Source organism: Magnolia sinica, chromosome 14, assembly GCF_029962835.1.
Source record: "Magnolia sinica isolate HGM2019 chromosome 14, MsV1, whole genome shotgun sequence".
NCBI classification, from domain to species: Eukaryota; Viridiplantae; Streptophyta; class Magnoliopsida; order Magnoliales; family Magnoliaceae; genus Magnolia; species Magnolia sinica.
Window position 1 is genome coordinate 25,046,134 of NC_080586.1, and position 26,819 is coordinate 25,072,952.

Genomic DNA, 26,819 nt, shown 5'->3' on the forward strand with positions numbered 1-26,819 from the left:
GTCATGCTCACCTGTGCACCTGCGCACATGTGCACCTTTGCACACGTGTCATGGGCATCTAATCCAAACGGTCCATGTAATGCGGAATCCCATGAAACCCTAAGGGATAAATTTTCACCATGATCTAAAATTCTGGTGGGCCATAGCAAAGAGAAATGCAAATTAGAGGAGGAAACTGTTTTCATTTTTCATGGCCCACCAAAGTTTTGGATCAAAGTAAAAATTGGGCCCAGGGTGTTTCATGAGGTGTTGCTCCATGTGGACCGTTCAGATTTTGGAGTTAAATCACATATGATGAGTTCTCAAAAATGTTTGCATGAGTTCCGTGTGGCACTAGCCGAGTATTCGGCCATATATATATATATATATATATATATATATATATATATATATATAGAGAGAGAGAGAGAGAGAGAGAGAGAGAGAGAGAGAGAGAGAGTAATGGTCTCCTACGAACCATCCTACAGGCTACCTTGGTGCGGTCCAATTCCTACAGCAGGCTACCAAGTTCTGTGGACCCCCCATGATGTATGTGTTGTATCTACAACGTCCATCCATTTGGAAATATTATTTTAAGCCATGAGCCAAAGAATGAGGCAGATCCAAAGCCTTAGTGGACCCCACCATAGAAAACAGCGGGAAGATTGATGGCCACCGTTGAAACCTTTCTAAGGCCCACCATGATGTTTTTTCGAAATCCAACCTGTTCAAAAGTTAACAAAGACATTAAAGAAGGGAAAATACAAATATAAGCTTGATCGAAAACTTTGGCGGCCTTTAGAATTTTTTAACGATGGTGTCACTCTCGCCACTGTTTTCTATGGTGGGGTCCACTGGAGCTTTGGATGTGATTCATTCTTTGGATATTACCCTAAAATGATCTATCAAGATGGATGGATGGTGTGGATACAAAACATATATCATGGTGGGGCTACAAAATTTGGTGACGTCACTTCTCAACCTGTCAATAGCCAATCCGCACCCAAGTCTCCTGCGAGCAAGCAGACTGCGTACTGAGTAAACTCTGTGTGGCCTTCCGTGATTTATATATTCCATCCACTCCTGCATACATTTTAATAAATAATTTTAAGGCTTAAGCCCAAAAATGAAGTATATCCAAAGCTCAAGTGGGACACACCACAAGAAACAGTGTGAATTGAATGTCAATCGTTGAAAATTTTCTTGAGGTCCACAAGTTTTGGATCACTCTAATATTTGTGTTTTCCTTTCATCCATTTCTGTGTGATCTCACGAACAGGTCAGATGACAAATAAACATCACTATAGACCCTAAAAAGGTTTCAACGGTGAAAATTATTATTCCCAATGTTTCTTGTTCTATGGTCCACTCGAGCATTGGAAATGATTCAATTTTTGTCTCAACTATTAAAATGTGCTTGAAAAACGGATGGATGGCATGAATAGACCACATCCATTCACACGGGGCCCAATAGAGTTTACTTAGAACGCAATCTGATTTCCTCTTTGCGTTGGGAATTAGACCGCACTAAGGTAGCCTGCGGGATGGTTTGCAGGAGACCATTATTCTATACACACACACAAACAAATGAGACATCTCATGAAATCCTGAGGACCAATTTTCACCCTAATCTAAAAGTCCGGCGGGCTATAGTAAAGAGAGACGCAGATCAAATGAGGCTTGACGGAGGGGCATTTTTTTAAAAAAAAAATGCGCCACAAAGTTGTAATTTTTTTATAAAATAAGTTATTAAAAATGATATTATCTTGGGACTTACAGCAGACGTTGGGTTGACCTGAGCAATGGAACACATTTTTGCTGCAACCCATTTACACCAGTAAAGGGCAAGGCCCGGAATCCTTTTGTGTTTTTTTTTTTTTTACCAGCTATTTGGGTAGATCCCTTTTTTCGTAAGAAATCATGAGGTACTGTCCCAGGCTCCCAGCACCGCAGACTTACGCTACTGCTCATGCTTTTTACACGAATGTGTTGCATGCTCAGAAAATCCGAACCGTTCAAAAGATTATCTCGTCATGAGGAGCACCTAACATCAAAATATGACTATTTTATTTATGATGCAGGCCAAACCTATATGTTGGGCCGGATTTTGTGGCTGTTAACTCATTTCAATAGTACGACCCACAGACTTCTTATATTAGCCTAATCCTAGTTAGAGGCAATTTTCACGATGATTAAAACCCTTTGAACGGTCCTGATGTCCTACACATGAAAGATGAAACTAACGGGATAGAAATGCAGTGCCGTGAGCTCATGATAGCACTGGAGATAGTGGATTATTATCACTTTTCGTCTAAAGCGTCCGTTTGATGACTAAGGGCACCAACTCAGTAGGCCAGGGGTTGTCTCCTGAGTGTTATATTGTGAAATGTACGCCGTTAATGGTACATTACTTGAATGGATGGGCTGAACCCGGTCAACGGACTGGATTTACAGGGGTGGCCCATGTGAAACATGCACTTGCCAGGCACCACACGTGTATTACATCTTGGCGGTCCATAGCATGGACCCCACCATCGTTTTATCTGAGACGGAAATCACGTCTCTCTGCCGATCAGGTTCGACACACATGTACAATGAATTTGGACGGTTGACAGCTTTTATTTGACCATCCATTCATTCTGACGGAGAGCCCAACCTAATCATGGTTCGATGTGCACACTCCACACTTGACCTTTCACGTGCGATACGTGCAGAGAACATTTTAGCATGATCCCGGAACATGGACCGTTTATCTTAAGGTAATGTATGCCACGTGTAAAAAATTTAGTGCATGCGTATCAACTATCACACCGCCAGAGTATCAAATAAATCCCCACGTGTAAAATTGCGTGTAAGGCTAAGAAACCAACTTCCCTTTGTACTCAGCATACGCGGCAGATGGATTTATCAACTAGATCCATAGATGTAACGGTCCCTAGCATGGATGGCTTATGTTTCAGATATCATAACCATTAGACAATCTTTATCCATTTGATCGGTGGCCCTCAAATAAACGGTAGAAACAAAATAGGTAACGCCAAAAAATCCACCGACGTAAAATGAAGAAATTGATTAATAGAATTTTTCTAATTGATTTCCTGTTCGAAAACGTCAGTCATCCATTGTCGGGCCCTGTAAATGGATGGACGCAATTGATACAAATTCCTGCCACGTGTACTGCATACCGATGGCGCTACTCCCCCGGTGGCTGGTGGTCGGTGCTCCGTGGGCCTCAACATGTTGTACGTGTTTCATCCATTTTTACGGATCATTTCAGGGGTTGATCCCAAAAATGAGAGGGATATAAATCTCATGTGTACCGTACCACAGGAAAACAATAGTGATTGGATATCCACCATTAAAATCCTCCTAAGGCCTAATGTACTGTTTATATAACTTCCAATCTGTTGATTAGCTAATAAAGTCTCAGATGAAGGGAAAAAAACAAATATCCACTTGATCCAAAACTTTTATGGCGACCAAAAGGTTTTTAATGGTGGACGCTCGTTGAAAGCTGTTTCTTATAATGTGGTCCACAGGAGATTAGGATATACCTCATTTTTGTTTTTATACTATAAAATTATCTGGAAAAACATATGGACAGCATGGATAAAAGACATACATTATGGTGGAGCACACAGAGCACCGACCATTAGCCGTGGCAGGGGAGCAGCCAATCCGTTTCCCCCTCGGGAAGCGGATTGAGTCTTCCCTCCCGCGGACCAAACGATCCAGGCAAGGGCTCTGTGGATATTATCATGATGTATCAGTTATATCCACTCCATTCATCCATTTTTCCAGATCATTTTACTATATGAATCTAAAAATGAGGCAGATCCAAGGGTCAAGCGGACCACATATGGGGATTGAATGAATACCGTTGAAAAATTCTTGGGGCCACGGATGCTTTGGATCAAGATGAAATTTGTGATTCCCATCACACAGGTTTGTGTGACCTTATGAACAGTTTGGATGGAAAATAAACGTCAGCGTGGCCCTAAGAATGTTTCAACGGTGGGCATCATTGTTACCATTGATTCCTTTGGTGTGGTTAAATTGAGCCTTTCATATTCTTCATTTTTGTACCCCATAATAAAATGATCTGGGAAAAATTGATGAACGGCGTGGATAAAATCCATACATCATGATGGGCTCCACAGACCCCCTGCCTGGACCGATTTCTGTCCAATGGGGGCAGGACGCAATCCGCTTGTACATCCCAACGTATTGCAATACAAATATTTGTGACCTTAACCGTTGGATCGGTGTCCTTTTCAATGATCCAAATCGTTCATACGATGGTCCTCACCATCAAAAGAAGCACGCAGAAAAAAAAAAATTGTATTGATGTATCTCATCCCTTTGATTATTCCAATCTCAAATGAACCGTCTATCTTCGATGGAAAAAATTAGAATCATCAAAGGGTTATAATTAAAATATCCGATCGTTTGGTTATCCCAATCAAAGGGGAAATCCATCATATAGATGGGATCGATCATCGATAGATGACCCTAAATCCAAAGGCTAAAGTCGCGACGTATCCTATTCTTATATGTCGGGATGTATTCTAGAAAGCCTCTTCATTTATGTCTTTGGATTTCAGTTCAGTTGGGGTTTGTTTGATTTCCAGAGAAGCAAAAGAAACTCTCCTTCTCATCAACGAGGTATGCGCTCTCTCTCTCTCTCTCTCTCTCTGAATTCCAGTGGCTTACCTTATACGATTTCGGTAATCGGATCGTCTTTCATTTCAATGAACGGATCTCTTCTTTGTTCTTTTTGTCGGAATTTCGATCTTGTATTGCTAGGTAGGATTGCTCTATCGTGCGCTCGGATTCAGTTTGGTCTGATCTCTTCAATATCCTTGATTTTGGCTTCAATTCAATGCATTTGAGATTTCGATTTCTTTCGATGGTGGTTGTGTAGTTCGAGGCCCGGAATCTTGGATTCCTTTCCTCCTTTTTTTTTTTCTTTTTCTTTTTAAACTGAAAATTATCCACTTCTGTGAAAAGGAGAAAGATGGAGAAAGAAAAAGCGTAGATTTTTTTTTTCCCGCTGAGGCATTTCATCAGATTTCCAAGGTTTCGGATCAGACTTGTTACCTGTTTTTGGTTTGGGGAAATCATGGGTTTGTGCTAGGACCCGTGATCTGGTATCATGACGATTCATTTGGTGGGCCCCAACAGTGATGCGCCTGTCGAGATTCTTGGTTTTAAAATAAAATGAAAAATAAATAATTTTTTTAAAATTTCATTTCCCTCGAAAACGAATTTGAAAAAACAAAGAAAAAAGTTGCTTTCGTTTAGTTCCACATCGGATGGTGTGAGAAAACTTTTGGTTTATAAAGCCTTTGGTGTTGAGTATTCTTACTTGGAGAAATGTGTTGAGTATTCTTACTTGGAGAAATGGAGAGAGAGATGCTCCGGTTGCATGTTCCCTCCATGTTTAGAAACTGGACCCTCCATGTTTAGAAACCATCCAACACATTCAAGTTCAATCAGAATCCAATCTGAAGCTCTTAAAACCATTTTCTTTTTAAGAAAAACTCAAGAACAAGCTGAGTTGCTCGAATTGTGAGTAACTAAGTTCGAGCACTCCACAAGTCTGCCTGAGACGTGAACTGCGTTAATTGAGTCCCTGTGGAGGTCCCTTCGTGATCAATGCACATAGGACCTTACGAAGGCTTGTTGTATCCTGAAAGTGAATCTCATGTAACCCTATCAACGATCTCAAATCAACAGGAGAGGGGCCGAATTAAGCTTTAAGGATAGTATATCATTTACGTGCTTCAGCCTGGTATAATATTTTATTTTTTTATTTTCAGTTTCCAAATTATTTATGGGGAATAATCTCCAACAATCTTAAAGCTTAATTTATGGATATCGAAAGTGTTGCATCAGTAAAACTAATGAAGTAAGACATGATAAGACTGGACCGTTTCGACGGTATAAACTTCACCCGGTGGCAAGATAAGTTAAAATTTCTTCTCACCGCATTGAAAATATTTTACATTTTGGATCCCAATCTACAACCACTACCAGCGGCGACTGACATCGACACTCCAGAATAGATCACTGCTAGAGTCAAACGACAAGAAGACGAACTAATGTGTAGCGGTCACATCTTGAATGCTCTGTCCAATCGGTTGTACAACCTGTACATGGAAACAACTTCAGCAAAAGAAATATGGACTGCGTTGGAATACAAGTACAAGGCCGAAGAAGATGGAACACAAAATTTTCTAATCACCGAGTATTTTGATTTCACAATGATAGACAATAAGCCTCTACTGGCTCAAATTCATGAGTTGCAGTTAATCGTAAACAAAATGAAGGCATTAAAAATCGACTTACCTGAATCTTTCCAAGTCAGGGCTATTATAGCCAAACTGCCTCCAAGTTGGAAAGACTACAGGAAAAAGTTACTGCATAAATAACAAGAGTTCACCTTAGAACAAATCCAAAAACATCTTCGAATTGAGGAAGAATCTCGCAACCGAGATAAAAAAGATGACGCCAATGGTGCATCCTTATTCAAGGTGAACTCAGTAGAAAAACCATCCCAAACCTGTAACTCTGAAAAGAATGAATCTCTAAAACCCAACAAAGCTCAAGGGAAATTCAAGAAGACCCAAAAGAAAAGGAACGACATACCCAAGGGTCCGTGCTATGTCTGTGGGAAGACCGGACACTTTGCCCGAGTCTGTAGGGATCGCGAGAAGCCTAAGAAAGAGGTTAATGAAGTAGATGATGACATCGTAGCAATGATCACGGAAGTGAACATAGTTAAAGGGAAAGTCCCCGGTTGGTGGTATGATACAGGTGTCATAGTTCATGTATGCTACGACAGATCTGCCTTTAAAACATATGAAAATGTGACCAACAATCAACAGGTTCAAATGGAGAATGAAGGTTGGTCGAAGGTCGTCGGCAAAGGAACCATGGAACTGATATTTACTTCTGGAAAGAATGTAATCTTGACCAACGTGCTACACATACTAGACATAAGGAGGAACTTAGTCTCAGGGGATCTTTTGGACAAACCTGGGATCAGGGTTCTGTATGAATCCAACAAGTTGATCTTATCCAAAAAAGGGAACTTTGTAGGAAATGGATATGCTTGTAATGGGATGATTAAGTTTTCATTGAATAAAAATAATTCTTCTGCTTATATGGTTGAGTCTGTAACCTTATGGCATGGTAGATTAGCACATATAGGTTATAATACCATAAGACTCATGGCTAAGAATGTCTTAATCTCATACAATGGAAATGAGAACGATAAATGCGAAGTGTGCGTACGGTAAAAAAATGACTAAAAAACTGTTTTCTAGTGTTGAGAGATCGTGTCAAATGCTAGACCTAGTACACATTAACATATGTGAACTGAATAACATTCTTACTCGAGCAGGCAAAAGGTACTTCGTAACATTCATAGATGATAGTTCAAGATATGTGTATGTGTACCTGCGAAAATCTAAAGATGAGGCATTTAATGCATTCAAGACCTACAAGTCTTTAATGCATTCAAGACCTACAAATCTGAAGTAGAAATTCAATTAATTAAAAAGATAAAAATCATCCACGGTGACAGAGGAGGAGAATACTTATTTAATGAATTTTCTAGCTATTGTGAAGAACACGGCATAATACACCAGTGCACAACACCTTACACACCACAACAGAATGGTGTGGCCGAGCGAAAAAATAGGATTTTAGTTGAAATGGTCAACTTAATGCTAATACAAGCAAAGTTGCCATTAAACCTATGGGGAGAAACACAACTAGTAGCATGCCATGTCCTAAATAGGATCTCATTTAAGAAAATCAAGACCTCTCCATATGAGATATGAAATGGAAGAAAACCAAACCTAGGATATCTTAGAGTGTGGGGGTTTCTCGCATATTGCAGAGCTCCCGACCTTAAAAGAACCAAGTTGGGACCAAGAGATGTAAAGTGCGCCTTTATAGGGTATGCACAAAACAATAAAGCCTGTAGACTCTTGGACTTAGAATTCAATGTGATCATAGAATCTATAGATATAGAGTTCTTTGAGAACTCACTATCCATTGAGACAAAGGATTCTGAAATCCTAACTCCTAGTGATAAAATGATAAAAGAAACTCAATAAGAAGTTGAAAAACCCAACGAACCTCGTAGGAGCCAGAGAGCAAGGGTAGATAGACTCTCAACATCCCCCATTTCATCTAGTTGAGAGTGATAGAGAAAAGGTCATTAGGAAAATACCTATAGTTTTGATTTTAGAAGATGAACCTAAAACTTTTAGTGAAGCTATGACTTCAAGAGACTTCGTTTTTTTGAAAGAGGTCATGAATGATGAGATTGACTTAATTGTTTCAAATCAAATGTGGGAATTGGTAGATCTACCTCCGGGTTCTAAACCTATAGGGTGTAAGTGGATATTCAAAAAGAAATACCACATTGATGATACAATTCAAACCTTTAAGGTTAGATTAATAGCTAAGGGATTCCATAAAAAAGAATGAATGGATTGTTTTGACACATTCACCAGTGAAGAGAATAACATCGATTATGATTTTGTTCGCATTAGCATCTACATATCATATTCATATCCATCAAATGGATGTAAAGACAATATTCTTAAATGGTGACCTCGATGAGGAGGTATACATAGAATAACCAGAAGGGTTTGTTCTGCTAGAAAATGGGAATAAAGTATGCAGACTCATTAAATCTCTGTATGGATTAAAACAAGCACACAAATAGTGGCATGAAAAGTTTGATTCAAATGTGATATCTCATGGTTTTATATATAACATAGTTGATAAATGCAAATGCTTTAAAGTGTGTAATGATTATATGTTTATATATAGATGACGTGTTAATTATCAGCAACAAAATGAAAGGTATAACTGAAACGAAGAGGTTTCTATCCCTCGTTTTCAAAATGAAGGATTTTAGACAAGTGGATAGCATACTAGATATCAAAATAAAAAAGCATAGTGGGGGTTATGCGATGTGTCAATCAGTGTTATTATGTGTGACCGCATATGCGCTTATCCATATGCAGATTGCATATTCAATCATGGCACATACGCAATTGCATATGTGGCATAAGTGAAAAATATGCGATCGCATATTGGCCATGTCACATTAAATTTTATATTTTTATTTTTTGCAAAAGAAAATAACTTTTTGCCTATAAAAAGGCGCTTCCAAACCTCCTCCATTTGCAATATTCTCACCCCAAAACTCTCTTACTCTCTTCTTCTCTTACATTTCTTAATTCCAAGTGGTCTTAATCACTCTCTCTCTCTCTCTCTCTCTCTCTCTCTCTCTCTCGTAAATTTCCTACTTTCAAGTGATCTTAATCTCTCTTTCTCTCTCCTGCATTCCCTTTCTCTTGGAAGTTGGAAGATCAAGATTTAAGCACTTTCACGTTTTAAGGAAGATAGCTTGTTGATTTTCTACAATAATAAATAAGTAGCTTGTTGATTTTGTTGTTACTTCTTACTTGTTAACTGTATTGTTGAATGTTGATGGCTTTATGTTGAATTCATTGTTTAATTGATTTTATTTCTCTCAAATGTATTTTAAATATGTAAAATTAGTTATCTATTAATTTAGGAAAGTTCCCCTTAGATTCTTATATTTTTTTTACTTTTTTTTTGTTGAATTTTTCCCTTTTTTAACTTTTCTATATATATATATATATATATATATATATATATATATATATATATACATGGAAATGCCCACCTGCGATTCGAGAACCCATCATACGTGATGGGGATCCAAAAGTTGAACCGTTCATGTGAAGCAGCACCTCGTGAAACCCCCCGGGACCAAGTTTTACTTTGATCTAAAACTTTGATGGCCCATGAAAAATGAAAACATTTTTCTCCCTTGATTTGTATTTCTCTTTGCTATGGCCCAACAGAATTTTAGATCAGGGTGAAAATTTGTCACATAGAGTTTCATGGAATTCCGCATCACATGGACCGTTCAGATTAGACACCCATGACACGTGTGCAAAGGTGCGCACGTGCGTAGGGGAGCATGACTCTATATATATATATATATATATATATATATATATATATATATATGGTCGCATATGCTTATGTGCATATGCGATTCAACAACATTGGTGTCAATCTCATTACATTGAGAAGATACTAAACAAGTTTAACCATTTGAAAATCAAAGAGGCAAAAATCTCATTTGATCCAAGTATCAATTTAAAAGAAAACGGTGCAAGAGAAGTTGCACAATTAGAGTATGCTAGTGCTATAGGCAGTCTTATGCATGTTGTGCAATGCATACGACTGGATATATCATACGTTATGAGTAAACTGAGTAAGTTTACTAGTAATCATAGTGTAGAATACAAGAAAGCTATTAGTAGGGTTCTAGGTTACCTAAAGGAAACCAAATAACTAGGACTATTCTGCTCAGAGTTTCTGGCCGTATTGGAAGGAAATATTGATGTGAGTTGGATATTGAGTGCAGGAGACAACAAGTCCACAACAGGGTGGATATTCACCTTAAGAGGTGCAGCTATCTCTTGACGATTCAAGAAACAAACCTGCATAATGCATTGGACGATGGAATCTGAGTTCATAGCCCTGTCTGCAACTAGCAAAGAGGTTGAGTGGCTAAGGGATCTTCTGTTAGAAATCACATTATGTGCGAAGCTTATATCGATTGCTTCATTTCATTGTGATAGTAAAGCTACTCTAATGAGAGTTTACAACGGCACGTATAATGGGAAATTCAGACACATAAGTCCGGGACATGATTATGTAAGGCAGTTGATTCAAGATGGAATCATTACGATCTCATATGTGAAGTCAAGTAATAACTTGGTTGATTTTTTTACTAAACCTCTAACAAGAGAAGTAGTCAGGACAACATCTAGAGGGATAGGGTTAAAAATCTTCAACTAAAGTTCCACCAGTGATGGAAACCCAATACAAAATTAGAAAATCTCTAAGTTTGGGTTTAATGGGTAAGAACAGGTCACCGATATGTAGAAAGCTTCAACACTAAAACCATAAAGAACCTCATCCAGATTAATAGTGTTGATCATTACAGATAGAGGGCTGAGTATTGGAACTCTTAATGAAATCCAATTTAAAGAATAAGTTTAACAAAAACATTTGGAAGGATTTCACCTATGTGAATGTAGAGGTGGTGCCGCCTCTCATGAGAGTAAGATCGTTCATGAAATAGGATAAGCACATGACGATTAAAAGTGTTAAGCGAGTAATATTAGTAAACTTATATAACGCAGATGTTATTGTGTGTGTGGTATCTTCAGTTGTGTCATTTTGGACTAATTGGTTCAAAGTCGCGGCTACTAGAAATTTCAACAAAACTTTAAGATACTTGCACTAAGGAAATATTCAAATCATGAAGATATCTTTCGCTATGCATAAGAGTTATCTCTTATCTCTAGCAGAATTTTCTCTATTTATTTTAAAACCAAGTGGGGGATTGTTGAGATTTTTTGTTTAAAAATAAAATGAAAAATAAATAAAATTTTGAAAATTTTGTTCCCCCCCCGATTCTCTGACCGTAACGGCTGTCATGGGCCGAAAGAAAATAGAAAGAAAAAAAAACTTTTTTTTCTTTCTTTTCTTCTTCTCCCCCTCCTTCTCCTTCTTCTTCTTCTTCTTTTCGGACTGCTACGGTTGCGGCCCTGCTTCGGTTGCGGATTCTTCTTCTTCTTCTTCTTCTTCTTCTTCTCTCTCTCTCACTCTTTCTCTCTCTTCTTTCCCTCTTTTCTTTTTGTTTCCCTCTCTCTCTCTCTCTCTCTCCCTCTCTCTCTCTCTCTCTCTCTTCTTTTTCATTTCGGTATCGAAAACGGAATGGATGTGTTCTGCGGTGCACTTGCATTGTTTTGTTACGTGGGTCCGCTGTAACGTTTATTTTCCATCTGACCTATTAATTGGGTCACACTGACGTGGATGAAGGGAAAACACACATGTTAGCTTGATCTAAAACTTTTGTAGCCCCCAATAAATTTTTAATGGTGGACGTTTAATTATTGTTGTTTCTTATGATGCGGTCCACCTGAGCTTTGGATCTGCCTCATTTTTGGGCTCATGCCCTAAAATTATTTGGGAAAATGGATAGACGGTGTGGATGTAACACATTCATCACGGTGGGGCCCAAAAAACTTTGACACTCGTGTGTTACACTTCACAATCCAAGTCCCGCCTAATTCAGGCCCTTATAAAATTGTACACGAGACGTATTAAGTTAAAATTTACCAATTAAATTATGAATTGTAGTTGCTAACTCACAATGCCAAAATCAAATTGTTTGAATAGTTTTAATTGTTAATTTGTGGACGCTTATTTTTTAAAATAGGGCCTTTTGATTTTTTTCATGATTCACTATCCAATAAATGTCCACCAATCATAAGTGGGATAATGCCAATAAATCGCATGAATTTAAGGTTGATTTGGGGCATGGATTGGTCCTCCAAGTCAGCCCCAATTTGGCAACGCCGTCTACCTAAATTTAATTTCATTTTTTTAAAGAATTATTGGGAGAAATGATATCAAATAGTTATGTGTATAAATTATATATTTAGAAAATTAAATATATGAATTTTGTAGTCAAATTCAGGTTATCTTGTTCATAAATTCATCAGACAATCCTATACAATTTCTCACCAAAAAGTAGACCGTTACACCACCATAAACATGTTCCAATTTATAAATGAATGCATATTTGGAATGCTTAGAATATTCCGGATTTAATTCATATTTTTTTAGTAAAAAAAAAATTGTACCGTTATGGGCCGTTACGCCCCTGTATCGCCGTTATACCCCCGTATCCGTATCGGTATTGGAGGGCATCGTTACGCTAACCGATACCGATATAGGATACCTTGCTCCAGAACGAATTTGAAAAAACAAAGAAAAAAGTAATTTTTGTTTAGTCCCACATTGGATAGAATGGGAAAAAACTTTTGGTTTATAAAATCTTAAGTGTTAAGTATTCTTACTTAGAGAAATGGAGAGAGATGCTCAAGGGCTCAGGCTCGAGTACAAGCGAGGGCATGGGCAGTGAGGTAGTGTGGTTATAGTAGCGATAGTTGGCGCACTTTGCACTTCGCGGAGTGGTCACTCCCTGCGACCTTACGCGAATCATCACAAGAGAGGTGCGAAGAGTGAATAGTGGCATGGCTTTATAGGCTGCTGGAAACAGTTAGATCAATGATAAGAAACCGTCGACCGTTTCTAATATCGGCTAGTAGCATTAATACCCAAAACGGTCCGAAAACGGATGGCCAATGATGATCCAACGGTCAAATCATTGATCTAACGGTCTGAAACATTCAGAATTTAGTGCCAATGGTCAGAAATGTTTCACAAACATTCTAAACCATTGATGACCACCTAGCAATAGTCCACACCCCAAATGATATATAAATTAGACCCTCTAGGTCCAAAAACCATCCAACACATCCAAGTTCAATCAGAATCCGATCTGAAGCTCTCCAAACCATTTTCTTTTTAAGAAAAATTCAAGAATAAGCTGAGTTGCTCGAATTCTGAGTCACCGAGTTCGAGCACTCCACAAGTTTGCCAAAGACGTGAACTAGGTTAATCAAGTCCCTGTGGAGGTCCCTTCATGATTGCCGCACGTAGGACCTTACGGAGGCTTGTCGTATCTTGGAAGCAATTCGCCTGTAATCCTATTAGCAATCTCAAATCAATAGGAGAGGAGGTAAATTAACCTTTAAGGATAGTGTATCATTTACGTGCTTCAGCCTAGTGTAATATTTTTTATTTTTTTTTGGTTTCCAAATTATTTTTGGGAAATAATCTCCAACAGTGCCATGCACTGGAAACCTCCCAGATTGGCAGATCCTACCCATATGATCTTTGGCATTTCTCGGGGAATAGAATTGTCAACTACAGAGATTTTTGGGGCATGGGCTGTTCAAAGTGTTTCCAAATCATTGTCTAGGTCATGAACTATGAACTCCAAATATCAATTTTTGTCTCTGTAGACATGCATGCATAAGTAAGCACGTACATACAGAACAAATCCTATTGTATTTAGTTTGTTATTTTTGAAGTCTCATAGTTCCTCATGTTATTGTCATGTTTTAAATATCTTATGTTAAAAACTCAGGGCCTGTTTGGTAGACGTTTAAAAATGTTTTCATCTCATTTTAATTAATTGTAGTTATTAGAGATCATGATTGTTGGTTATCATGATTACTTTCAATCTTTGCCAAAAAGAAATATGATCTCTAATACATAATTACAATCAATTAAAATGAGATCAACTCATTTTTAGGTGACTACCAGAGAAACCCTTACGTAATAGTTACACTTGAGTTCAGCATGCTAGAGAGTAAAGAACGTTGCCTTGAGTAACAAAACTAAGAATCATTGAAATGGGCCAAATGTTCCAAGCAGTGTTTTAAGTAGTGATAGCGGGTAGCGTAGTGTTCATGCCTCTAGAGAGTGAGGCGTAAACTACATCGTTACGTCGAGGTTTTTAATTAAGGCTGTGCTTGGTTGCACCAAATATCACGAAAATTTATGATATTTTGCACCAGATTAGTCTGGAATTTAATGACATTTGGTGCAACCAAACACAACCTAAAATAATAGGAAAAATAGGTAAAGATTAAGTATAAAGGTAAAGAAAGAGCAATCTAACTGATTTAGTACTATTGCTTATATTATTTTACTAAATCACTAAAAGATTGACTAACTTCTATTTAAAAATGAAATTGTAACAAATAAATGAAAAAAATTAATTGATTTTAATGTTTTAGTGAAAAATTACTTGTAGCATAAGCTACATAGTGTCTACCCTCGGCTATGTAGCGTTTAGCATATGAAACATTAGCATGTAGCGTAAGCTACATGTGGCCTAAGCTATTTTCCTGAGCTACGTGGCGTTAAGGCTAAGCAAGGCTATATAGTGCAAGCTACATGCTATGTAGAGAAGCTATGTAAAACACTGATTCCAAGTAAAAACTATAAACTAAATATGAATTGCATATTATGCATGGGGTACTCAGTTTCTCATTCGTGTCTTCGGTTTAGCAAAGTGCAGAGGCATATGCTGTTCTTTTATCTACTTCTATATTAGCGTCTGTATCTGTGTATCATACATTCCTCCATGATCCAATGTCACCTAGTTTGACAACCACCCTATGTTTTTTTTTTTTAATTTTTAAATCCAGGTCACCACATCCAGTTCGTGGGCCATTTGTCATCCGGATCGTTACTTCGTGGTCCTATACTATTAATGTTAAGTCATAATCTCGATTTAGAATCTAGAAACTTTTACTAATATGCACATATGACACGGTGCATTGTTATCAATGCATTTTAGTAGCTTCTACAACTATCATATAATAGGAGGAACGGTCCACTATGAATGCTTGAATAATAAATGAAACCTACCTCATCTCCACCCTTGATTTGAAAAATGGCACAGATACAGCCCATACTAGAGCATGACATCAGCATCATGCCTGCCATCAAATCAAAACAGAAAATTTCTGGCACTTCAGAGGTTCATCACCATTCATCAAGTTGCAATGTCTCATCTCCTGTGAATATGGCATGCAAAATTAGTTTCATATTTTACTCCGGTGCTGGATCATTCCTTGTATTACATTATATCATGTCATGCTATGCTTGTGATATTTGTAGTAATGTTATACAATTTCATGTATAAATTACGGAGCAATTTGCCTTTTCAAAAAAGAAAAAGAAAAAAAGGGAACAATTTGTTTATGTAGTCAGATTGCACATACTTAGTCATTCTTACTATAGTGACCTGGATGTACCCCTAGTGTACTGCATACTTGACCAAGTAGCCTGCCAATGTCCCATTTCCATACTGTACCAGAGTGGCCTGTGCTCCAACTTCCAGTTAAGTGTTATCTTGTGATATTTGGCCAAGCAGAGTGTTTTCTTACACAAAGGCACAGTAAACTATCTCCTTCCAGTAGTCCTCTCTCTTTTGAAACATAGAATGTATGTTTGGAATATTAGTCTACTTGTCATTGTTATGGAAATACAATTTCTCTTTCTTTTTGTTATATTCAAACTAAATATGTTCAGAATTATCAGTCTACCTGTCTTTGATGTGTGTACTTTTTTGGGATCATTTCACCTCAGTGGCTGTTACTGACTGTCTGAAAGTTAGTTTCATATGGCTTGACTGACAGATGTTATGAATTCATCTGGCATACAGGAATTGATACTGTAAATAGTCTTAACCACAATGAGTGAAGTATTTGAAGGATATGAGCGCCAGTACTGTGAGCTTTCATCAAGTCTCTCTAGAAAGTGTGCATCTGCTTGTCTTCTTGATGGAGGTAAGAGATTCTACACTCTGCTTGTCACCTGTAAAGACTTTAATTTTTTCAGACTTCATTTCATTCATTCTTTCTTTCTTTCTTTCTTTCTTCATCTTCTTCTTATTATTAATGTTTTTTTTTTTTTTTTAAGAGATGGAACTGTGCTGAAAAACATAAAGGTTCATTAAGAAAGAGGGCTATAAACCCCAATACAAAGCATAGAATGGTTCAATCCTTCCTTGGCCAAAGGATTAGCCATATTATTTGCCTCTCAACCTACATAGCAAACAAATGTCTCGCCTAAAGGCTTAACTCATGGATTTCACCTATGATAAAGACATATTCCATGGCTGGAATCTCTCCTATTGGTAACCCAAGCACCCATGGTCTTAAATTACCTTTTATCATCATAATGCCAGATTAGACACTACTGTTTGGTTCTAAACCTTCCTAAAGTGCCTTGGCTCTATCGCACCAAGTTAGTTTGAAGTAAGTTGCCCAAACATTCCATGCAAATTATCCCAAATTTGTCTCTAAGGCCACTTTCGATTCTTTAAGGCCTAGGATTTTCTCCCGATGAATCATAGGTCAACTTCCAAAATGGTATAACCAAGGTTTTCAATACCAATATTGTATCGGTATAGCAATTCGTATCTGTATCGGCCTAATATGATACACAATACGAGACCGAATCGGCCCAACCTTTTAAAAAAAAGGGATCAGCCCATTGGCTTGATACGATGCGCGATACGAGGTTGGCCCAGCCTATAAAAAAATGGATTGTATCGACTGTACGGGCCGATACGCTCATAAGGCCCAATTTTGAAATTTCCTTTTCAAAATTTCAGCCATTTTTTTTCTCTTCTTTTTTCATTTAAACCATGGCTAGATCTAGACTTATTTTGGAATTAAATACAAATGATTTGAGTGGGATTCGACAAATCGAAGTGGAATGGACAATTATAGGAAAAATAAACAGAAGGGTAAACCATCACTTTCCTTTTGATGTTTTCATCTTCTTTTTGTTGTATTTCAATGTAATGGGCCCTAATTTACCAAATCATGCTTGATTTGTGTTCAATTAGGATCTATTTGGTTGACCTTAAACAGGTCAAATTGACAAACAACATTCTTTTCAAAGAATGGTGTGATACACCATTATATGCATGTCAAAAAAAGAAAAGAAAAAAGAGGATAGATTCTTGAATATTTCATTTTTCCCTTTTTCCTGATATTTTTCCTTAATTATTTGGCTTAAAAAATTGACCAATATGGGCCAATACCGAAACCCGACGCCTATATCATATCGTTTTTTGGCTGGGTCAATACGCCCCAATTCCAATTCTTAGAACCATGGGTTGATGACAATTACATGGAAAAGGCGCACAACTACATCAGTTGGGATCTATTCTACTCCCTGATCAGGATGTTATTTGGGATGGGATGGATTGGATGGATAAAAGAATATATATTTATAATGGAGTTTTCCGTTTAGGTGACTGGAGTCCGATAGGGTACTTCGAAAGCACTAGAGGTCTTCATCAAGGCGATCCTTATCTACATCACTTTCTCCATTGCAGCAAAAAGTTCAAGTATCCTCACGAGGTGTGAAAGCTGGGTCTTCTCTCTAAAATCTTTGTGGGCACCATAGGGATTGTTGTATTGCATTTACAGTTTTCCTAATGATAACACCCTCACCTTGTCTGATGCATCAAAAATATCAAAGGTGTCTTGAGCAAGGTGTTCCATAATGGTAATGGTGGTTGTAATGGCTACCGCCATTATCGTTACAATACGGGCTGTAACAGCCATTATGCCCCCCATAACGCTTGTTTCGGCCTCTAAACATGTAATGTTTACCACCGTTACCGTTATGTAACGGCCGTAACCATTTTAGTGTACCATTGTTTTGAGGTGTTTTGAAACCATCTCTTGCTCGAAAGTTAATTTCAGCAAAACCGCCATGGCATGAGAGAGAGAGAGAGAGAGAGAGAGAGAGAGAGAGAGAGAGAGAGGTAAAACTTACCTTTTCCTACCGTAGGCTTTCATTAGGAGACTCGTTTTTTGGGATCCGATCATTTTTTTTCCTTGAAAGGCAATGTAACTTCTACTAAGACCAACCGCCTAAGATTAGCTCTTATTGAATTAGAATAGAGATGCCAAACGAGCCCTTAGTTTTAAGTTCATGCATGATCAAGTGATCCAATCCAAGCATGATGGGTCAAGGTATTTCGTAACAATAGTAGTGGCCATAACGACCACCACCATTATCTTTACAATACAGGCCGTAATGACTGTTACGGTCTCTCTCTCTTTTTTTAATCGACAAAAACCCAAAAAAACTGTATCGACTCCATAATGGACTGTTATGGAGCTATTACAGCCTTTATGGTGGTTGTAACAGACCATTACGGGTCATTTTTCCCATAACGTGTAACGGTTGCCACCACTACCTTTACGTAACAACTGTTACAGCACACCATGTGATGGGTACTCTTTGTTAGGACACTTGACACGATCCATCCAATACAGATATTCAACCGAGTTTAGAACTGGATCCTGATGAACAAATGAACATCTTTACTTCCATGTGTGAAGGGTGATGACAACTGGATGCCTGATGATGAAGCAAATCCATCCTGACTTGTCATCAGTTAATTTTACACAGGATGACCGTAAACTGATCACGGGTTGCCTAGCCTGGCTGAGATGGTCATGTAGAATTTCGTGTACTTGAGAGCATGGATTATCAACTCGCCGCTACCCCATTTGAGCTGTTATGTTCATTGCATTCTTTCCTCAGGCAAAAATGAATTTCAAAAGAAATCTTTATAACCCATTAATTTGTCCAAGTTTCCAATCACAATTAGTGATACACAGCACATAGAAAAGTGGGTCATTTATGACCCTGTTCCATTCACCAAAAGAGGTCACTAGTGACCAAGTTTGAATCTTCAAAACAATCAAATGAGTCGAATTGGCTTAGAAGGGTGCACGTAACTCCAACAGAAGCAATGTCCAGCTTGGTTCGGCATATGGTTGTAGATTCTATTGGAATTTTGGTGTATGGAAGGAGGGAAGGAATGGTATCCACCTTAGTTTTGCGCATGCTTGTACATTCTAGAGGAATTTTGGCATATGGTTGTTGATTATAGTGGAATTTGATTTGCTCTTGCAATAGGATTTTGACTTGTACATGTGGACAGGTGATGCATGGACATTGTAGAAATAGGATGAAGAAGAGAACTTTTTTTTCCCTCCAGAATCCTTTATTTATAATGATACAGCTACAAGAGATAACTCATTAAATAAAATAAAATCAGAAAAGATACGATCATCTCTAAGGATATGGTGTACCACATGACTATTGAATATGCGTAATCTAACACTCAAATATACTGCAATGCACGGACATCAAAGACTAACAGAAATAATCAATTCCTTGCTAACTTGGTCTTTTCCCAACATTCCTCTCCTTCTGTTTAATTTTACAGAGCAGAAGAAGCAGAAAGTTTCAGAAATAAAAGGTGGATTGGATGATGCTGAAGCTTTGGTACGGTGTACTTTTGTTTTAAATTCTCATTATAGAGGTATTTCTCATTCTCGTATCTATTTTTAACAAATTTGTACTTACGATCTTTGCCTGAATTTTTCTAGATACGGAAAATGGACCTTGAAGCTAGAAGTTTGCAACCAAATGTAAAGGCCATGCTGCTAGCCAAGTTAAGGGAGTATAAATCTGATCTGAACAATTTGAAAAGTGAAGTTAAAAGAATCACATCAGCTAATGCTAATCAGGCTGCTAGAGACGAGTTGTTGGAGTCTGGAATGGCAGACACGCTGATGGTATGTATGCCATTTCTCATTCTTCATTTTCATCCCAATATTATTCACTATATGTCTCTGATGAGAACATTTGATTATTTTGTTGCATTGATTAGAAAGTAATTCGGGGACATTGACGTGAAGACCCCTATGCACTCCATATTAATTTGAAGAACTGTGTATCTACCTGATGCTTCTAGTTGTAACAATATTGCCTGCCTTTCTTTTTTGATTCAATGTCACTTCCAACCTGGGGCTCGTCATTTTAGATGTTTCTCTGCTGATCCACTAGTTAGGCGGAATCTGTTTTTCCTCTACCATGTTGGCCCAACAGGGTGTAAGAAATTTGAATATGACAAATTTTAATCAGTTCTTCTTCTTCTTCTTCTTCTTCTTTCTCTTGAGGCATGTAAATCCTGAAAATGAGACATTTTTGCATGTTGAGCTGGTTGCACTTGTATCAAGGGCTGGTTTCAAGAGCTAAATGTGGATGACTTCTATCCGGTAAAAAACTGACAATATGGATAAGTCACGGCAAGGTTGCAAGGGAGAGATTGTGTAATAGGAATTGAAAAGAGGCACTTGAAGGATATTTCACATGGGTGTTGGAACCATGCTTCTCACACCAAAGATCAAGATGAGGAAAAGGAATGGCCTTTAGCTATATGACACCACTGTACCACACCTCCCAGGGAGAAAATGGACAGATTGAAGACAGAACTACCCTGATTAGGGTTTTGGTCCAAAAGAGAAAGCAGCAAAACTGAGATTCCGTCTTTCAAGTCCCTGCAAACTAATGGGGTGGGATCTTTAGATTAAGTCACCAGAATACCCTTGAAAACTTTTGGCCAAAATGGCTGGAAAAGGATTTGCTACTTTTCGATCTGAAATCGGGGTTGGTTTTGACCAGAATAGACATGTTTTGTTACTGATAGCAGCTGAAACTATGGCCAACCTAAAGGAATGTTTGATTCCAGAATTGGAACTGACAGGCCAAAACAAAAAGTTTTGGCGAGACAGAAATGAAATTGACCAATTAGCTTTCGCGATGCAATTGCAACTAGGGAATATCTAGGGAGTCTTATGTATGGCAAACATGGAGATGGTGTCCCATGTACGTATGCAATTAATTGGGTTTCTGATGAGGACATCTTAGCACCATACCAGAGGAGGGCTAAGCCAGTCTCCTTATGGCCAGACGACCATTACATGAGGCCCACTTAGCTCAATTCACATTCCTAGCCACGTTGAAGACCTCACATGCATGTTCGTGCATCTTTGAAGACCCCACACCGGGAAGATGCACATGAGCTGCATATAGGTGCTTGATGGACACATTGGACTGTTGGATCGAGTGGACACGATGATCGTACCGTTAGATCATCATCACCAAACATCTTGATCGTGGACCTCCATGTGCTAAGAAATAGTTTAGTTGTTTAGTTTGTTTACATGTTTCATTATTTTTTGTATGGCTCATATTTGTGTTGAGCTTAGGGAGTTAGGAACAACTTTTAATTCTTTAAGCATCTTTATGTTGAGAATCTTATCTGAGAGCGTCTTTTTGTAAAGGGTCTTTTTTTAGACTATAAAGGGTTGGACCTCCCTACCCTAACCATTATGCATGTTATGAATGAAAGAGATTTCTCTCATTTTGCTTTGAGATTGGGCAAAATTTTATCCTATGATTGAATTAGTGGTGTGAAGCCACGAGGAGAGATTCCCTAGTTATCTTTTCTACTTTTCTCTCTTCTCATCAATGTATCTTCTTTCTTCTCTTTTCTTTTCTCTCTCTACTTTCCCCAATCTCTCTCTTCTTTGATTTTTCTCGTCTTCCTAGAACCCACATTCAATCAAACCTTAACCCATCCAAATCCCTACCCAACCAAACCCTAACCCTAAAATTTCCAAATTCCAAAATCCTCAATTATTCCAACCCCTAATCGACAAAACTTAATTTTCAAAATTCTAATTCTTCACCCCTTGAATATCAAAACCCTAGATATCCAATCCCAAAAATATGAAAATCCCTTGGCCAAATCATAAATCCCTTAAACCCAAAATTTGATATCCTAATCTGAAATCTCCTAAAACCTCAACCCTAATTTCTCTAAGCCTAGATACCTCAAACACATTTCCCACATTCCCTAGCCTTTAAATAACCCTAACACATCGAAACCCTTACAAGACACATGATTTCCATTGAATTCAGATTTAACACTATGCTAGGATGGGGGTTCTATCTCCCATAGGTCCCGGTTAATCAATAATTTATGAGATTTGCAATGCGGGACTGTCGTAGGTTTGAATTTGGACATGTCATGAATATGAAATTTCTGAATTTATGGTAAATTAGCTTTTTTTTATCATTATATTGCTCTAGTTAATCTTTATTTTAATTCCATGACATCATATTAGGTTAGATCATTCCGTCCTGCATCAGTTTCTCAAGAACTGCTTAGTTTAATGAGGTCCCATAAAAGATGGAAAAGGCAGAGAGTGCATCTCAGCTGCTTTTCTCTGAATCTTCTTCTCTTCAGCAGGTCTTTATTAATTATGAGTAGATGTTTGATAATATCATTTTTTACAAAGCCTAGAGTCACTAAGAAAATACGAAAATAAGAAGAAATTTCATCAATTGCTTAAATATTTACTCAACCCATTGCTACAATGCCGAATGAGGATGTGATTTCTATGGTTGTTGATAGCGTACAAGTAATCGGTCCCAGCTCGTTGATCCGGTTAAAAATGTAAACCTTCTTTTGTTTTGCAGCCTAGGATGGGCCATGATCAGATCAAATGTTGGGTCCATTTTGTGGACACTTCATGTCCAAAACAGTAAAGAGAGAAGGGAAAAAAAGGAGATGATATGGTAGAGCTGGAAGAACTGGAATATGGCATAGCCATCTCTATGCAGTTGATGTATCAATTGGGTCTCCATTCTTACATAGGGCCCTATCTTGGATGGTTTGTATTTCAAAATCTCACCTAGTATGCGATCCTATTGATCACTTCAATTTTCTCCACTGAAAATTTGACCAGTAAACATTTCCTTTTATTACCATGACTTTGAGGACCACCAATCAGATTCCTACGATCGTCCGATCCATGTGTATTTTCAACCATTTACCATCAAGAGCAGGGCTAACTAATGGCTGATCTGATTGATGCATCATTGTGCTACGTGTACTGTGGAAAGAAGGCTCTACCTAATTCCAGTTATTTCAGCTTAACTGTATCATCTCTCAAAACAACAACAACAACAACAGTGACAACATGAATAAGAAGAACAACAGCTAGAATAAGAATAATAATTATAACTTCTATGGAGCTTAAATATTGGAGTTGGCCTAAGATATTTAGGAAGGGTTTTTCTGTATAATACAAATGCATTGTAGATGCCACACCGCATAATGAATAAAGCCTGCCAACCCTTTTCTTTTATAGAGTGATTGTGGATTATTAGAATCTCTTCGCATTTTAGGAATGCTTATCTTTCTTCATTTAGCTGGAAGCAAAATATCTGGCCACTGATGGGATGGTGCAGGTTTCTGCTGATCAAAGAGGAAGGTTATTGATGTCAACAGACAGATTGAATCAATCTAGTGAGAGAGTTAAGGAGAGTAGAAGAACCATGCTGGAAACAGAAGAGCTTGGTGTCTCAATTCTTCAAGACTTGCATCAACAACGCCAATCTCTCTTGCATGCCCATAACACGGTACATCCTTACAGTCAAAGGCTCTTTTACAATATGGTTTCTTAGCACCATCATTCATTACTTCTCTCTTTTTCATGTTGTCATCTCTGAACCTGTTGGTTTCATTCAATGATTTCTCTTTTGAAATGTATCCTTCCAAAAAAAATTAAAGAGTTCCTTCCCGTTTATGATCTATTTCTTCTTTTTTAATGAAAAATCCTCAGAAAAATCTGAAAATTTATGGAAGAAAAAGCCTCAACTATTTTCAATTTTCAGAAGGATATTGGAGGGACAACGCCAATCTCTCTTGCATGCCCATAACACGGTACATCCTTACAGTCAAAGGCTCTTTTACAATATGGTTTCTTAGCACCATCATTCATTACTTCTCTCTTTTTCATGTTGTCATCTCTGAACCTGTTGGTTTCATTCAATGATTTCTCTTTTGAAATGTATTCTTCCAAAAAAAATTAAAGAGTTCCTTCCCGTTTATGATCTATTTCTTCTTTTTTAATGAAAAATCCTCAGAAAAATCTGAAAATTTATGGAAGAAAAAGCCTTAACTATTTTCAATTTTCAGAAGGATATTGGAGGGAAAATTGAGCAAAATACCCTTTGTTTATTTCTTTTGAGAAATGTGGTAGAGCCGAGCATTGCGGTGCCCGTGTGATGTGTTCGTCACATCCAACCCATCAAAAAGGTGGTGCCTACCATGATAATCATATGACCAAAAATCAGGCCAATCCAATCATCAGGTGGGCCACATCATAGAAAACAACATTCATCTCCCAAAAATCCCCAATTCCACGTGTGGCCCACCTGATAATTGGATCAGCCTAATTTTTGGGGCATTTGATCATCACAGTGGGGTGCAACTTCTGGATGGCCAGGATGTCATACACAAACTTGTCAGCCCCACAATGCTCACCATACCACCTTTTTAATAAATAATAATAACCAAGGACATTTTGGTCATTTTTCCATCCATCCAGATGGTCAAGTGATTCTTTGAAAATTCAAAATGGTTGAGGACTTTTTCATAAACTCTGGTTTCTTTAGTACTTTTCCTTTTTTGATAAAAATCCCTTGCATTTTTCTATTTGTTCTTTCAACCAAACTTTACAAAATGTGTAAGCTATCTATCAAAAGAAATAGGGTAAAGAGGAGAGACTATGGAAATAATGACTTAAAACAAAAGACAAAAGCTTCCAATTAACCCAAAATTAAGTAGTTGATCTGTGATGCTTTTTCCCTCACATTCTTTGTGGTGGATGTGAATATAATAGCCTAGCATTTATTTATTTATTAGAGAGAGAGAGAGAGAACAACAAATTTATTACGAAGCTCCCAACAAAGTGAGAAACGAATACTAGCCGAAAACAACAAAACTATTAAACGAAAAGATTAGCAGCCAAAGCTGCAGTTACAAGGTAATTGATTTAAGGATTTCTTCCTTGGTTGGAGCCATTCAAAGGAATTTGTCTGCCTCGAAACAAATTCTTTTTGAAATATATCGTGGCTTGTATTTCTTTCTTGACACCAGCTGCTGTGCAAACTGTTGTAGATTAAGCTTAACCTACAACTTATTCATATGCTTGTAAAACATATTTATATGCACCTAGAACTTACTCATATGGTCTGCCCCACAAGCAGCAAAGTTGCAAGTAGAGGAACCAACCTCTTATTTCTATCCATTAACAACAATCAAGGGAATTGAGTCAGTTGACTCTCCTGCTCATTAGATGAGCTGGTAGAGACAAGTTCAGTGTGTGTGATTGATCCAGGGTTCAATCCCTGATACTGTTACCTTTCAAAAAAAAAATCATGGGAGTTGAAGGCTTTGATTGAATGAATCCTTTCTACCCGGTGGAAAATATCTATTCTTAGGCCACACTGTCTTCATTTGCAGCTTCATGGGGTAGATGACAACATCGGCAAGAGTAAGAAAATCCTCACTGTGTCTTGTCTTCATTTGCAGCTTCATGGGGTGGATGACAACATCGGCAAGAGTAAGAAAATCCTCACTGCTATGTCAAGAACGATGAACCGGAACAAGTGCATTATTGGGTCTATCGTTGCGGCGCTAGTCATTGCAATCATCTTAATCCTCTACTTTAAGCTTTCTCATTAGCAGCCATTCGTCAGACAACTTCACGATTGGTGTTTTCTGATTGGTTTGAGTGTTTATATTTCAAGTTGTATCTCAATTATACTTTATCATGCTTGCCATGTGTGTAGCAAGATTCTACATATATGTCTGGGCTTGTCTCATTGACTTGAGTTTGGGTTGGAATGGTCAAAGGTGCATCCATTTGCATTGGTTTCTTATCCATCTCCTTTTGATGTATGAGCTACATGTATCATTTTTCCCCTTCATTTGATGGATTGATGTTCGTCGTCACACCCACCCCCCACCTTTTTCAATTGCTTTTTAATATGGACAGTGACAATCATCTGATCGTTGTGATTGTTGGCTGTGTCATATCAATGGGTGGATCCATGGTTGTATGGTTTGGATTGATGTAGGTACGGGGGATGCATGCTCAGGTTCTAGTAATATTTTTTCAGAAAGGAAAAATAAAGAGAAATCCCTTTGATTTACCTTTTCATCTTCCCATGTTTTATACTGTGACTAGTGTGTTGATCCCAACTGTTCATTTGTTGGGGACATCCATGAATAGGTCATAAGCGAAAATTGACAGGGATTGCATAATCCTAACCATTTCAAATGTGTGTGCGCGCGCGTGTGAAATGCTCACATAGAACTAATATAACGCCTGAGTAATGGTCCAACTAGTGAATAAATGCCAACTTTTTGCATCGGTACCTACACCAAACCCATCCAAAAGTTTGGCCCCACCATGATAGATAGAAAGCACATAGTCACACTACACATTGTCACTGATGCACTAGGTGGACCATAACCGTACAACTTGCAGCTCATTTACCTGTATTTGTGCACCTCTCCAATGTCTTTGTTGGAT

General features: G+C 37.9%; 1 protein-coding gene across 2 annotated transcripts; it reads left to right on the plus strand.

The window, feature by feature from the left end:
- Positions 1–4,490: 4,490 nt before the first annotated feature.
- Positions 4,491–26,165, plus strand: LOC131225312 (vesicle transport v-SNARE 11-like). Of its 2 annotated transcripts, none has more exons than XM_058220829.1 (6): positions 4,491–4,644; positions 16,208–16,331; positions 19,808–19,866; positions 19,971–20,159; positions 23,686–23,856; positions 25,745–26,165. In XM_058220829.1, the coding sequence occupies exons 2-6, from the start codon at positions 16,238–16,240 to the stop codon at positions 25,964–25,966; spliced, it is 735 nt and encodes a 244-aa protein (XP_058076812.1). In that variant the 5' UTR covers positions 4,491–4,644; positions 16,208–16,237; the 3' UTR covers positions 25,967–26,165. The 2 variants fall into 2 exon arrangements, with proteins under 2 accessions (XP_058076812.1, XP_058076813.1); XM_058220830.1 differs by having other exon boundaries at positions 4,492–4,644; positions 25,814–26,165.
- Positions 26,166–26,819: the final 654 nt, after the last annotated feature.